The sequence below is a fragment of the Populus trichocarpa genome, chromosome 15, assembly GCF_000002775.5.
Source record: "Populus trichocarpa isolate Nisqually-1 chromosome 15, P.trichocarpa_v4.1, whole genome shotgun sequence".
NCBI lineage: Eukaryota > Viridiplantae > Streptophyta > Magnoliopsida > Malpighiales > Salicaceae > Populus > Populus trichocarpa.
Genome location: NC_037299.2, coordinates 14,186,797 through 14,202,151, shown reverse-complemented (window position 1 = coordinate 14,202,151; position 15,355 = coordinate 14,186,797). Strand labels below are relative to the sequence as shown.

At 34.7% G+C, this 15,355-nt stretch overlaps 2 protein-coding genes across 4 annotated transcripts; both read left to right on the top strand.

Moving 5' to 3' along the window:
- The first annotated feature begins 351 nt into the window (after positions 1-351).
- LOC7476770 (cysteine and histidine-rich domain-containing protein RAR1) lies at positions 352-3,466 on the top strand. Of its 2 annotated transcripts, none has more exons than XM_052447597.1 (5): positions 352-625; positions 1,681-1,763; positions 1,969-2,135; positions 2,740-2,933; positions 3,030-3,466. In XM_052447597.1, exons 1-5 carry the CDS (start codon positions 521-523, stop codon positions 3,123-3,125), a joined length of 645 nt encoding a protein of 214 aa, XP_052303557.1. In that variant the 5' UTR covers positions 352-520; the 3' UTR covers positions 3,126-3,466. The 2 variants fall into 2 exon arrangements, with proteins under 2 accessions (XP_052303557.1, XP_052303558.1); XM_052447598.1 differs by lacking the exon at positions 352-625 and adding an exon at positions 689-1,583.
- A 4,963-nt stretch (positions 3,467-8,429) lies between these two features.
- Positions 8,430-15,297, top strand: LOC7476769 (LRR receptor-like serine/threonine-protein kinase ERL1). 2 transcript variants are annotated; one of them, XM_024586393.2, is made up of 27 exons: positions 8,430-8,741; positions 9,372-9,510; positions 9,610-9,681; positions 9,796-9,867; positions 9,964-10,035; positions 10,126-10,197; positions 10,302-10,373; positions 10,535-10,606; positions 10,705-10,776; positions 10,857-10,925; positions 11,261-11,332; positions 11,418-11,489; positions 11,617-11,688; positions 11,785-11,856; positions 11,933-12,004; positions 12,104-12,175; positions 12,273-12,344; positions 12,455-12,526; positions 12,611-12,682; positions 12,771-12,842; positions 12,932-13,000; positions 13,085-13,156; positions 13,261-13,334; positions 13,457-13,588; positions 13,678-14,016; positions 14,174-14,544; positions 14,703-15,297. In XM_024586393.2, the coding sequence occupies exons 1-27, from the start codon at positions 8,648-8,650 to the stop codon at positions 15,057-15,059; spliced, it is 2,940 nt and encodes a 979-aa protein (XP_024442161.1). In that variant the 5' UTR covers positions 8,430-8,647; the 3' UTR covers positions 15,060-15,297. The 2 variants fall into 2 exon arrangements, with proteins under 2 accessions (XP_024442161.1, XP_024442162.1); XM_024586394.2 differs by having other exon boundaries at positions 8,432-8,570.
- The last annotated feature ends 58 nt before the right edge of the window (positions 15,298-15,355 follow it).

The window sequence follows — 15,355 nt, the reverse complement described above, 5'->3', positions numbered from 1 at the left end:
CAAGTGTTATTACTAAACTCAACTTAATTTAGTTGGTTAATATAAGATTTGGATCATTTGAATTGTAATAGATTAAAAAAATTAGATTGAAATTAATCTAATTAATTAATTCACGTGGATGAATCTATGATTTAATAATCTGATAAAAAACTAATTGATTTATTTTTCAAATCAGAGTTGTTCTGATAAAAAAAACTAATTTGATTTTTTCTCAAATCAGAGTTGTTTTGATTTTTTTTTTTTAAAAAAAAAAACCTTAATTATTTTTTTGAATTAATATGAGTTACCGACCAACGAATGAACAAGGCATGAGACTTCAAGTTTAATTAAAGACTTTAAAACTACATAATCCAACAACGGGACCGACAACAACTTTGTAATGTGTTTCTAGAATAATCAGAAGACAAAACTGAACTCAGAAGACGACTTAGATTCCTCTACTCGCTCGAACGCAACTCTTTCTTCCACTGCTCTCTGTCTCCATCTTTAAAACAAAAGCTAAAAAGAGAATTATTTATCCATGGACCAAACCGAGGTACCTAAGCTTCGCTGCCAGCGAATCGGCTGTGACGCAACTTTCACCGAAGACAACAATCCCGATGGTTCCTGTACTTACCATGATTCGGTATTTCAACTTTTCTTAATTATTAACTTTTGTTTTTTGTTTTTGCAGTTGATACAATTTGGGATTTATGATTTATAGATTTAATTGCGATAATGTGATAGCTTTTTGTGTTTTGTTCGATTCCTCGTGTAAAGGGAAAAAAATTGATGTTTTTAGAGAAATATAGGACAAGGGAGTTGCTATCATCTGTTCTTAAGGTGGTTGATTTAATGTGCAAGAGAGGATTGGGTAGAAAGTTAAGTACTTTTTTCATGATTTAAGTCAAAAAGCTGACAAATTTCGTTATTCTATCCGCACGGCATGGTTTGATTAAAGATCATGATGATTGTTAAGAGCGCTGAATCTTGTCAGTGTGGTATAGGGAAGAGTACTGATCTTGTCAGAGTGGTATAGGGTATCTTAGATACCTAAAATGTTCCTCGTTTACAATCATTGTCTTTGATGTTTCTCAAGCACAGCTCCACCAGGAAGAAAATTTTCATGCTTTTAACAGATGTGAAAAGATGATAGTAAATTCAATTGTTACTTAATAAAAATGCAGGATAAGGATGTCATATTGAATCCAGGGCAACAGTTCTTCAAAATATATTAACGTGTTCAATGTGCTACATATTATAGGGTTATTAAATGCTTAGATTCAAATAATGGCTATTGTGTAATGGAATCCAAAGGTCCCTGTCCCAACAGTGAGATAATGGATTTTATCCATTTATTGTGCAGCTTCATGCATTTCTTTTTCAGTTTCTGCCTTACGTTTTGTAGAAATTTGTATTTTGATAGTCTTGGACTTTGGTAGTACATATGTTTTTCTATTATATCTTGTGCAAGGTTATCTTATTTGATTACAGAAGGAAAAAATTTCTGAATATAGTGTGCGTTTGTGTATTATACTGATTAACCTTTTCCTTGCTTGCTTTGATGCGGTTTCACTGCATGTGCGGATATGCATTGACAGGGGGTAAGTCAGAGTTTTTTCTTATGATTTACTTGGTTATTTTGAAAAAGAAATAGGCTTTTTATTCATTACCTTAATCTTGCTTAATTCCATTTTCCAGCCTTTCTTTCATGATGGAATGAAAGAGTGGAGTTGTTGCAAGAAAAGGAGTCATGATTTCAGCTTGTTTCTGGAGATTCCAGGGTAGGTCCTGTGCCCTCGTTTTTCTGCTACTTTTCTTAGGCATATGTGAATATGGCAGGATTTCTGATAAAATATGACTTCTTCTTGGTTGAATGAACTAGCTCAAACTGGTCATGGTCGATATTTTGCGTTTACATTTGCGTTGATAATATGCTTATATGTCTATCAGCGTTGGTCACTCAAAAGTTTTTTTCCTGTGATGAAGATGTAAAACAGGTAAACACACAACTGAGAAACCAGTGTTAGCAAAGGCGACTCCAACTCCCACCCCAAAGAATCCATTTTCTCCTCCCACTGCAGCTCCTGCTACCAACTCATCCTCAAAGGAATCTTGCCCTAGATGCAAGCAAGGCTTTTTTTGCTCAGATCATGGTAGTGTCATTTGAATGCTTTTAATAACCACAACAATTGATATTACAGTTTTAAAACCAAACTGAAAAAAAAAAGGGAAAGAAAAATTATCTATCTAGATTATATGGAAGTGATGTATGAACCGTTTCATTGCATGGAAACATGTTAGTGTTTGCATTATTGAATTGAAAAGCCATCAAGCTCTGTTAACACAAATATGATCCTCAGAATGCTAGCTGGTGACAAATTGAGAAATACTTCCGAGAGCTTGTAAGATCTTTTAAATTGTGCAAAGCAGCTTAATTTTTATTTTTGGGAAAAGGTACCTCTAAGAATCCGCTACTTGGTGGAAAAACTTCTTTGGCATGGCCTAGGATGTTAAGTGAGTGGTAAGGAGTAAACTTCCAATTTTCCAAGTAAAAGAGTTAATATAAGTTTAAGTGAATAAAAGGTTTTTTTGAATTGCACAAGCAGTTGGCTTCATCTTTATTATTCCTTTTGTGGCCATCTTCACACTGTTGAATCAATTTTGTAATTGGTGCATTTTAAACTCCCATGTACCTGGTTTCCCCGTTATACATCGATTGTTTGCTTTTAAAGCTGAAGCACTTCATGTGCTTTTTAGGGTCACAAGCACAACCCAAAGCTGCACCAGCTAAAAGCTATGCTTCTGCTCCAGCAAAAAAGGTAGTTGATATAAACCAGCCCCAGACGTGCAAGAATCAGGGATGTGGTCAAACTTTCAAGGAGAAGGATAATCATGAAACTGCCTGTAATTACCATCCCGGGCCTGCTGTTTTTCATGATCGAATGAGAGGGGTGTGTATAATTTACTGCATTTTTACTTCCAGCCTGCTCTCTTATTTTCTTTTTCTTTTTTTACTAATTACCTTTTAATTACATGTAATTTTGCAGTGGAAGTGTTGTGACATCCATGTAAAGGAGTTTGATGAATTCATGAGCGTTCCACCTTGCAGCAAGGGCTGGCACGATGCTGATCCAGCATCTTAAACTGCAGGTGTTGGTCAGGATTGTGAATTTCTTCGTTCTATTCTACGGGGTTGTTCTACTGGAATTAACTTCTAGTGAATCCATCACGTTTGCTTTCCCATCATATTGTTGTGACATTGACCTTCAATGGTTTTTAAAGAAGAAACCAGGACAGGAAGATCTTCCCTTTTGACACGATTTAGTCTATGAACTTGCAGCATTTATCCTTCAGTGAGCCATGAAATTAGTAAGGCTCATTTTGTCTTGAAACATGCCTGCGTATTTAGGCTATTCGTGTATAAAGATTGGTATTTTGTGGATTATCTTAAACTTGAATTTCAATGGAGAAACCATTATATCTATTTCCCCCCTTAAAAAAGAAGCCATTTTTTTTCCTTTATTACAAAGGGCATAAATCCTAGTAAACGCAGAAGCCATTTTCAACCCTCCATGTTTAAAGGCTACAAAAGGACCAAGATTTGGGCTTATGATTTGTTGTGTAATATCCCACCACTCCCAAGTCCAAAGCCATCAAAGACAATGTAAGAGGCCACAAATCCTTAAGTTTTTATTCATGGCCCATTGCAGGAGTCCTTTGCCTTGGTTAGCCTTGGTGCCATCTTCTGGAGCCAGTTTTTTTCACCGAGGCATCGTTCCCCATATCCTTATAAATTAGGTAGTTTTAGGTCCAATTTTTAAAAATTAAAGTGTTTGGTTTTTTTTCTTATAATCAGTTAAAAATTGTGTTTTATTTAAAGCACGTCAAGACCAAACATACCCTAAGATTAAGGCTGTCCCTTTATCTCCACCATTGATGTACCATCATAGCTCAATTAGAGAATTCATGAAAAATTAATGGCTGCCTAACACTAAAGTTAAACCGCAGTTGGAAATGGACAAGGAGTGTATCCTTTCACTTACCAGCTAGGTACCAAGCTTCAAGCTTTGTACAGCAGTGAAATACCCTTTGGTGCTTCACTTGAGAAATCCTCCTCAACCTCAAGGGAAGGGAATATGCATTAGTGCAAAAGAATGATGGGTGGGCACTGGCCACAAACTTCACATCAATTTCAAAGGAGAGAATAGTGATAGTCTTTCTTGACAAAGCAGAGCAGTGTACGGATAGCAATCACGGGTCCTATGATGGGTGTCATCAATGCTCCATCTTTATTTCTCTGCCAAAACAACTTTGGTTTGGGTCCCGCAATTCCCTAGCCTGCTAAATGCTCACCAGACATCTAAATATACACCACAGCACAAGAACGGCCACAGCCACAGGCACAGTCGTTGTTGCTTGTTCCAACACGAGTCTTAATTCCTTGGTCTACTGTTTGTCTCCTCCTTCCATATCTTTCACCGCTGCTAGGAAACCACGCATGCATAGTGATTTCTTCAGAGCATAGGGACAACAATTACTTACAGAAGAACCAAGTAGTCTCGACGAATGTTTTTGTTCAATTTGTTTTCGAACTTGAACTCTGGCTAATCCACATGGCAAATAGGTGTTAGAAAGAAAGAGATCTATATTCTCACTCAATGATTGCAAATCCTGCCCTGCCCTTGTAGAGAAAACAAAACAAATGCTTCACTGGGTAATACCCAGCATCGAAAACAACAATTGTTAGGGAAATAACGACGATTTCATTCTCGAATAGAAAAATCAGCAAGGTATACATGTGTTTCTTGAACCCTAGAAAGTACATTTAACCTTTTAGTAAGATCACATCAATCCCAACTTTTTGAGACTCTATATTAAAATCCACCACCGTACATGAATAGGGTCCCACCTAGTTCTGCTGCAGGTAATGGGCTCAGATTTGTGTCACGCCGGCAGTACAAGCAATGGCTGAAACCGGCGGGGCAGTCGCTGGTGCTGCTGGCTACTGCTCTATTGTTACTGTTTTTTTATGACAACTAGCTATGTCTCAGGGTGTGTTATTTTCTAGAGATTAGCAGGTTGTTTCAGATTTTTTACAACGTGTATTAACTGTTGAGATTTCTTGTCGTGAAGGAGATTCGGGGAGAAGCTAAAAGACAGCCAAAATAAATAAATAACACAAAAACTTTTAAGAGCAAAAGGGACGGCAGAAATCACACTTAAGATTATAGGTTTTTTTAAAATATAATAATTCTCAATTGCCTCTTTTTAAAAGATTTATAAAGTATTAAATAGATCAGAAATAATAACTTAATTCAAAATAAAATAAAAATTTAAAATCATATAAAAAAATATGAAATCTAAAAATAACAAAAATTATTACAAAAATTATCAAAACTAGAGCTCTAGTAAAAAAAATTTAAAATCTAAAAATTCAATAATCGGAGTAGTAATTTCATGCTACTTTAAAGAAAACAGCTTTCAAAAACTCCTATAAAAATTTGAGTGTGATTCAACAATCAAATCAAAAGTTATAGTAATTTTGATCTATTATTCTGGTTTGGCGAGATCAAACCTTATCTTACTTCTAGATGTATTCCACTTACAATAAAAATATTTGTTAGGTTATCCATGTAACATGTTTAGGATAAATCTTTATCTAGTTGTTAATTATTCAAAATCACTCATTATCGCAATCCTAATTACACCATGAGCTTCTTGTTCAATGCTTCGACGGACTAAAATTACTAAAAAAAGGTTGAGAATATTATGTTTTCAAATAAAAAATATTTTTAAAAAATAAATATTATTCCTGTAAAATAAGATCAGGAGAAACAATTATATTAGTCATTTTGGATAAACTTCTTGAATTGGCTAGTTAATTCAAATGTATTAAGTTTTTTTAATGTCTAATTTATATCTAGAACAATGTCACTTTGGATAAAACTTTTTTTAAAAATATTGATTGAGTCTTGTTTGAATTTTGATTACGTCACTTTGATTGTAAATCAATTTATCGAGTCATCAAGTCATGAATTAACCAATGAATTAATCAACTGAATCACTCAAGTTTAACCACATTATTTTCTAGGTGATTTAACATCTACTCAACTGAAGCTAAATCTTTAATCGACAAGTCAATGAATAAACTTGTTAGGCCAAACTTGATAAATATAATAAAATTATAGTTTAAATGACTAAAACGATATTGTTTAAAAAATTCTTTTTAAGAAACAAAATTAAAATTATATTGTTTCGAATAAAAATCTAAAAAATCAAATCTCAGTACCAGTATTATCAGATCAACTAACACCTATCCAAGAGGGCACGGTGTGAGTGGTTCGGCACTCTCATCCCTTAAGCAAGATCTGGGGTTCGACCCCTCCTTGTGTATGGAGAACCTCTCTTGGGGAGCACTTTACCTCTCTGTGGGCAGACCCGGTGCGAGCGTTGATTAGTCTGGATCAGCATTCAGGACACCGCGTGGTTTATACCAAAAAAAAAAAATCAACTAACACCTATTTAGACATAAAACCTAGTATAGTTTGAGATCAAGTTCATATATCATCGGATTAACACCCGGAGCCAGCCCGGAATAATATCAACGAAGAAAACTACTTTGGAGTCATAAGCGACAAAAGCAAATTAAGCTCGAGAAAGAAGAAGCACGGGGCAGCTTTATACATAGCAACCTGTTTATTGCAAGGGTGCTGACACCTGCAGTTTGCAGACACTGCAACCTCCCGTCCTCTCCAACCCTTCGTGTTTATTGTTTTTCTCAGGACAATCTTCGTAGTTCTTCTTCCTAGAATCAAAGAAATTCAAATTCAAAAGCTAAATACATGTAAATAGTACTAATGTACACCAACTAAACTACTTGTTTTTTTCTTTGGCAAGAAAATCTACTTGGTGAGAAACCATTTTGTCACATGTATACTCAGTTCATGTAAGTCAGTTTTTGCTACCATAGATGCAGTTAAAAAAATAAAAACAATGTCGTTTTACCTAAACAAATTGATGTGTTTTTTTATAAAATTTTATTCGGGTTGATTAAACCTTGAGTTGGTCTGAGTTTTTAACTGAATTATATATTTTTTTAAATTATTTTCTTAAGCATCTTCCAATCTAAATTTTATGTTCGAGATCTTGTGTCTGTGTTTTGCAACCAGAACAATTATTTTAAACATGTTTGCTCATTCATGTTCTAGTTAATGAACAAGCTTTCCTTACAAAGGAGTCACTAAACTCATGGTGACTAGTTAAATAAAATAAATGATATCAGTAATATCGATAATTTTTATATATTTTTTTTTTAAAAGAAGGAAAACAAAAATTGTTGTTGACTAGGAAGTCTATGATAGGCTTCATAAATCAACTTGGTGATTAAAAACTTGTCCGGATTAATTATTAATTGTGTTTGATTAGTTCAATTTCTTATTTAGTTTCATTAATATTTGTATCAAAATTTGTATCTTCAATTTCTCGTACAATCTTGCAATTCAAATCAAGTTTAACATTTATAATTTCAACCCTTACTTACAGAGAAAAATAATTATTCTATGTTACAATTTTATTTTTCATGAAATAAATTAATATAATCAAGATTTATAAATATCTTAATCATAAAATAAAAAAATTGATTTTATTTTACACAAGTTGCTTTAAAATTATATAAGTAGACAACATAAAGCCTTGGTCGGTCCAACCCAGTCTCCACATATTTTTCTCATGTTACTCACATTAGTATATTGCTTAACATAATCATTTCTTCTTATGTTTATTAATTTAAATATTAAAAGTTCTCTATTTCAATAAAGAAAATTGTTTTTGCAAGAGAGTATGAAAGTCAACCGTTATCTCACCGGCTAATTGTAAAGTCACTTTACTAGCCAAAAACATAATTATGAAATGTTAGATTTAATTATATTTATTAATTTATATTTTACCTATTTATTATCATTTTTTCTTATTTTTTTTAATAATTTTTTAGTTTTTCTTTATACTTTTTTCTGGAAAAAAATTATTTATCATTCTTTACACTTGTAATATCTATCATCTACACACTTGATCTATTTGTACTAATTTTTATTTTTGTTTTTGTTTTTTTGATCTATTTGTAATATCTATCATCTACACACTTAACCTATCTTTATAGTAATTGCAATATTATTTTTATTTTTTTATTATATTAAAAATTAATTTGAGATATAATATTTATTTTATTTTATTATATGTAAGTATTAATTTTTTAATTTATTATAATAAAATAAGTATAAAAAAAATCTAATCTTAGATTGTTTTAGAAAAATAACAGATTAAAAAAGATTGTATATTTATTTTTTATTAAAAAAAAAATATTATCTGATTCATGAGGGAACATGTGTTAAATAGCTAGTACGAAACAAAGCAGGTCAGTCCACTAACGTCTCTTCACCGCCGTTTATTACACCCTCTCTCTCTCCCCACTCTTCTCTCTTCTTAAATAAATTCTGTGCTATGTTTTAACTCACTTCCTTTCAGTTCACGCCAAACGAATGCTGCCCTCTTCTCTATCGCTTACAATGACAGCAGAGAGCATCAAGACTCTTGTACTTAGCTAGTGTCTTGGACACTCTTAGTTCTTGTTTTCCTGCTAGTTTATAAAAAAAAAAAAACAACGAAAGAAATGAAACTACTAGGGGGTTTTGAGCAATGTTTGGCAATGGCTGTGGTGCTTTTACTATTTCTGTTTCCTCTCGTTTCACCACTTAACGATGAGGGTACTACATTTTCTTGTTTGCTGGGTTTATCAGGATTTTTGTTGTGTTTTGGAAAAAAAAATTAGCTTCTCTTCTCGCCTTTTCTATCTCTGGTGTCCTTAAAAACGGTGTTTAACATTGTTGAAAATGCTGTTTTATCGTTGTTAAAGATGGTACTAGAATTCTGTTTTATTTGTTAAGTATGCAGTGCTTCTTCTGTTTACTCCTATTTCACTACACTTAACAATAAGGGTACTCCTCTTTCTTACAGACCTTTTCTTGTTTAATGGGTTTATCGGGATTTTTTGTGTTTTTCTGTTTGTTTTGGAAAAACTTTCAGCTTCTCTTTTTGCCATTTCTATCTTTGGGCTCCTTAAAAGTGGTGTTTTTCACTGTTGAAGATGGAGTTTTTAGCTGTAGCCTATAAAATGGTACTCGAATTCTGTTTTATTGTGTTTGCAAGTCAAAGAGAGGGGAAAATACAGTGAGAGAACCCCGAGAAAGCTTAGGGTTTTTAAAGATTTTCTCTTGTTTGACTTTTGTTTAATAAATTATTCTGCCTGATCAAAAAGCTTGGAAAGTCATTTTTTTTAATAGTTTTAAGGGTTTCTTGTATTGAAAGAGAGGGATTGAAATGAGGTTTTGTTGCAGGGAAAGCTTTGATGTCTATAAAGGAATCTTTCAGCAATGTTGTTAATGTGCTTGTTGACTGGGATGATGTGCACAATGAAGATTTCTGTTCTTGGCGCGGTGTGTTTTGTGACAATGACAGCTTCTCTGTTGTTTCTCTGTAAGCCCTTTGAAGGCAGTCATTTTCTTCACCTGTTGAGTCTGCAATGCTTTGCAAATTTGGTTTTTATTAACTTGCTGGTGTGTGTTTTCTGTGAAGTAACCTGTCAAATTTGAACCTTGGTGGTGAAATTTCTCCTGGCATTGGAGATTTGAGGAACTTGCAATCCATGTATCTTCTCTTTTCACCAAATTTTTTCTCAATACTAGTTCTATGGGACCTATTTTGTTCTTTTTGGAGTATTTTGATGGTGCTTTTTTCTGTTTTTTTTTTTGAAAATTGCAGAGACTTCCAAGGGAATATGTTGACTGGTCAAATCCCAGAAGAGATTGGCAATTGTGCTTCTTTATACCATCTGTAATACTCTGCTGTCTTCTGTTTGTCTGATAAAATTTGATTTTTTGAATTTTTACTGTACTGATGTTGACAAGTGGTTTGCATTGTGGAATCCAGGGATCTTTCTGGTAACTTGCTTTATGGTGACATTCCCTTTTCTCTATCAAAGTTGAAGCAACTTGATACCTTGTGAGTTACTCTTTTTTTATTTTCATTCACTATGCTTTAATTGGGATTTTTATAATTTTCATGATTGAGTAATTTTGTCCTGCAATGTAGAAATTTGAAGAACAACCAGCTTACTGGTCCTATCCCTTCAACCTTAACCCAAATTCCGAATCTGAAAACACTGTGAGTCCTTATAGTTAATGAAGTTGTGGTTTGGTGTTTATGAATTTCTAAATTCTTCTTATTGGTACTGATGCTATTCAATTGGTGCTTGTTTTCCTGTTCAGTGACCTTGCTAAAAACCAGCTGACTGGTGAGATACCAAGATTGATATACTGGAATGAAGTCTTACAATACCTGTGAGTATTTCAGTTATTGGCAAGGTTAAGAACCCGTTAATTGTTCTTTGGATTTGTTGTTCGAACCTTTATAGGATTTTTTGGCTTCATTGTAGTGCTCCCATGCATGTATGTTCATACGACTGACATTTTTCGTTGAATTATCTCAATATGTTTCTCAGTGGATTACGCGGCAATTTGTTGACTGGAACATTGTCAGAAGATATCTGTCAGTTGACTGGCTTGTGGTACTTGTAAGTATTTGATCTATCTGATTGTGTTCCTGGTGAGCTGTTTGTTTACTTAATTTTCAGTTATTTGGGACTTCAAATTTATTTATTCTCCTTTCCAGTGATGTGAGAGACAATAAACTAACTGGCACCATCCCCAGTAGCATTGGCAACTGTACTAGCTTTGAGATACTGTAGGTTTGGCGGCACAGACTAATTTTAAGTTATTGATCAGTTTTTTATGATGTATTAACTTTTACTTTGATAATTACAGGGATATATCATACAATCAGTTTACTGGGGAGATACCATACAATATTGGCTTCTTGCAAGTTGCTACGCTGTATGTGTTTGATTTTGTATCTAACTTGTTATAAACCCTTTCTAAATGATTATAAGCAAGATGAGGCATCATTTGGGAGTGTGGTTGGACTGTACCTTTTCAAATTCTTGATTTTTCTTAAAAAGCTTCATATTAATATTTTTTTAGTGTTTTTTTTATTGTTTTGATGTATTGATGTAAAAAATAATAATAAAAAAAAACATTATTTTGATGTATTTTCAAGTGAAAATCACTCTAAAAAACACCCAGCATCACAATCCCAAGTACTACTCGAATAGTCTTTTTACTGTGTTTTTGGCAATATCAAAACAAGTAATTGAGCATCTTTATTTTAGGTCTCTTCAAGGGAATAATCTCACTGGGAGGATTCCAGAGGTTATTGGTTTAATGCAGGCCCTTGCTGTTCTGTAAGTGTGAAATTTAAAATCTTGAAGGTTTATTTTACAGCATCATGATCTGTGGTGTGTTCTTGTTACTTTTCTTGTGTTGTAGGGATTTGAGTGACAATGAGCTAGTTGGACCAATTCCCGCAATACTAGGCAATTTGTCATACACTGGGAAACTGTGAGTTCATAGTGTTATTATTACTTTTTTATGAACAATGGAAAGTGTGGGTTCTATTTCGTAACAGATGAAGCTTGCTACTGGCTCTTTCTGTGGTTATATCAATTGTTCTTTGAGTGCGCACCAGGTATCTTCATGGAAACAAGCTCACTGGACCAATTCCCCCAGAACTTGGAAATATGTCAAAGCTAAGCTATTTGTAAGATTCCTCATGATTTCAAGGTTTCCAAATGTGTCTGATTATATGCATGCATATTTTATTTTATTCGGTAACTGACCAGAGCATTTTTTTAAGGCAATTGAATGACAACCAACTGGTTGGCAGCATTCCTCCTGAACTTGGGAAGCTGGGACAGTTGTTTGAATTGTGAGTTTCCTGTGATTAAATGCTTTCTACGTTCTCTTTTAAACGTTATTTACTGAATTTCTGTTTTATGGATCAGGAATCTTGCTAACAACCATCTTGAAGGGCCCATTCCACACAACATCAGTTTTTGCAGGGCATTGAATCAATTGTAGGATTTCCTATGTCCAGGCTGTTTGCAACTATTTGAACAGTGTCTTATGTTTCTGATGTGAGCAACCAACCAACTGGTTTTGTCTTACTTTTGTAGCAACGTGCATGGTAATCACTTGAGTGGAATCATACCTTCAGGTTTCAAGGATCTTGAGAGCTTGACTTACTTGTGAGTTCTGGAGGCCATATTTGGAAAGTTCTTCATATTTTTAGTTTCATTTTGCACTCATTTCCTGTCATTTAGCTAAAATGTCTTGAATCTTCAGAAATCTCTCATCAAACGACTTCAAAGGCAGTGTTCCTGTTGAGCTGGGACGCATAATCAATTTGGATACATTGTAAGTTTCCTCCTAACACTGTATATTTTGAGATTAATCTATTGTAACACTTAGTTTTGGAGAACTTTTAAACTGTAATGCACCAGTCTTATGGATCTCAATGTTTTCAGGGATCTCTCAAGCAATAACTTTTCGGGGCCCATTCCAGCTATGATTGGTGACCTGGAGCACCTTCTCACCTTGTATGTCTGTCTGGAAGTGCAATTTTTCTTTGAATTTAATTGTATCCAAGAACTTGCTAATCTACTTTCTGATGTGTACACCAGGAATTTGAGCAGGAATCATCTTCATGGACGATTGCCTGCTGAATTTGGGAATCTAAGAAGTATACAAATTATGTAAGCTTCTTACGAACTGTTCTTTTTACCCTCGGATGAAGTTTATCTGCCCCCATTCCTGATTGTACGTAATCATATCTTCCCCCAGTGATTTGTCTTTCAACAACGTGACTGGTAGCATTCCAGTGGAATTGGGTCAGCTGCAAAACATTGTTTCTCTGTAAGTTTAAAGCCCAGACAATGTCTCCGCTGTACTCCTTTTGACCTTCATAAATTTTTACCACGTACTAATTTGTTGATGGATGGCAGGATCCTGAACAACAATGACTTGCAAGGAGAAATCCCTGAGCTTACCAATTGTTTCAGCCTTGCCAATTTGTAAGTTGTCTTTTTTGGTTATCATCAATGTTTCATTCTTAATAGCTATAGAATGCTACTGTAAAATGACTTTTTACGTGTTAGGAATTTCTCATACAACAATTTATCAGGAATTGTGCCACCTATTAGAAACTTGACACGGTTTCCACCAGACAGGTATGGGGAGAATAATAGTTCTGTTTCTTTGAAAGTGCTTAAAATGAAAATTTCCGACAGTTTACTATAGAAATTCCTTGTAATCTTTTGTACTACCTTGCCAGCTTTATTGGAAATCCTTTGTTGTGTGGCAACCGGTTGGGATCAATATGTGGCCCCTATGTCCCAAAGTCTAAAGGTAACCCCTCATCCGCTACATGTTCTTTTGAACGCTTGTTTTTGTTTTTGACATGGTCAACTCTAATAAAGAAGGTTTTGAGTTTTATCTTGAACTTGTCTGTTTATCTTCTGCTGTTTCAGTAATCTTCTCTAGAGCAGCAGTTGTCTGTATAACGCTGGGATTCATAACATTATTGTCCATGATTATAGTTGCGATTTACAAATCCAACCAACAGAAACAATTGACGAAGAGATCCAACAAAACTGTACAAGGCATGCATTTTACTTGATAATTGTTCTTTTTATGTTTCCTGTTTTGCTTCTCTTTCCCAAGTACTCATGTTTGGTTTATTTCTTGCCAGGTCCTCCAAAACTTGTGGTTCTTCACATGGACATGGCTATTCACACCTTTGATGACATAATGAGGAACACAGAGAATTTAAGTGAGAAGTATATTATAGGTTATGGTGCTTCTAGCACAGTATACAAGTGTGTGCTGAAAAATTCCCGGCCACTTGCAATTAAGCGACTCTACAATCAGTATACATGCAACTTGCACGAGTTTGAAACTGAACTTGAGACCATTGGCAGCATCAGACACCGAAATATAGTCAGCTTACATGGTTATGCACTGTCTCCTCGTGGAAACCTTCTCTTTTATGACTATATGGAGAATGGTTCTCTGTGGGATCTGCTTCATGGTTAGTGAACTAAACTTTCCCATCTGTTACCTTGTGCCCTCTTATCTGGTTATCATGTTCAATGTAGTTTCTTGTTTATTTCTATTCTCTGCCAAACCTCCTAATCATACGTTCTTGCATTATATTGCTAATGGTTTTTTGTTGATATCAATGGCAGGACCATCCAAAAAGGTAAAGCTTGACTGGGAAACACGCTTGAAAGTAGCAGTTGGAGCTGCTCAAGGACTTGCTTATCTTCACCATGATTGCAACCCTCGAATCATCCACAGGGATGTGAAATCCTCAAATATCTTGCTGGATGAGAATTTTGAAGCTCACTTGTGTGATTTTGGAATTGCTAAATGCATCCCAACCACAAAAACTCATGCCTCAACTTTTGTTATGGGTACTATTGGCTACATTGATCCAGAGTATGCCCGCACATCTCGGCTAACTGAAAAATCAGATGTTTATAGCTTTGGCATTGTCCTCTTGGAGCTTCTTACTGGGAAGAAGGCTGTGGATAACGAGTCTAATTTACAGCAGCTGGTATGTATCTCAAAATATATGCTCATAACCATTTGATTACTTATGATGGTGCTCAACATGGATAGGTGGCAACATAGAATCCAATTTAGTTGTTTTAAGCTTTCAACTGTTCATTTTCCTGAAGATAACTTCTACATTTGTCATCTGTTTTGTTTCAGATTTTATCGAGGGCTGATGATAACACTGTAATGGAAGCTGTTGACCCAGAAGTTTCTGTTACATGCATGGATTTGACCCATGTAAAGAAGAGTTTCCAACTAGCACTATTGTGCACCAAGCGCCATCCCTCAGAGAGACCAACCATGCAGGATGTGTCCAGGGTCTTAGTATCATTTGTTCCAGCTCCTACAAAAGCTTCTCTTCTTCCAAAGCCTTTTGACTATGCCAAATTTGTCATGGACAAAGGACAGCAGCAGCCAACACTTCACCAGCCACAACTTCTGCAGGAAAACAACTCTTCTGATGCACATTGGTTCATGAGGTTCAAAGAAGTTGTGTCAAAGAATACTCTCTAAGTCGCTGACCCCAATGCACCCTAGGAAAATTCAGCGATAAAAAATACCAAATTTTTGGCCCAAATGGGTTGTTTAAACTGCCCCCTTGTATAGATTTTCAACATCTAGGAATGTTTCGGCATGTTTTTGCTAATATTAAAGCTCAATTGCTTTTACAGTACAAGGGATTAAAAATCCCTTTCGGATAGCCTGCTATTGTAAGACTTTTTATACAAGTAGCTCTACTAACTCTAATTTATTTGGGTGTCAGTCTTAGACCGTTTGGTGCAAGAATTGGGTTTTAGCAGCTCAGTTTT

Coding starts and splice junctions, on each gene's coding strand:
- LOC7476769 (XM_024586393.2), top strand. CDS start 8,648: ATGAAACTACTAGGGGGTTTTGAGCAATGTTTGGCAATGGCTGTGGTG. Junction 10,198..10,301: donor ATTCCGAATCTGAAAACACT/GTGAGTCCTTAT, acceptor TTTCCTGTTCAG/TGACCTTGCTAAAAACCAGC. Junction 11,490..11,616: donor TTGTCATACACTGGGAAACT/GTGAGTTCATAG, acceptor AGTGCGCACCAG/GTATCTTCATGGAAACAAGC.
- LOC7476770 (XM_052447597.1), top strand. CDS start 521: ATGGACCAAACCGAGGTACCTAAGCTTCGCTGCCAGCGAATCGGCTGT. Junction 626..1,680: donor CCTGTACTTACCATGATTCG/GTATTTCAACTT, acceptor TCCATTTTCCAG/CCTTTCTTTCATGATGGAAT. Junction 2,136..2,739: donor CTTTTTTTGCTCAGATCATG/GTAGTGTCATTT, acceptor TGTGCTTTTTAG/GGTCACAAGCACAACCCAAA.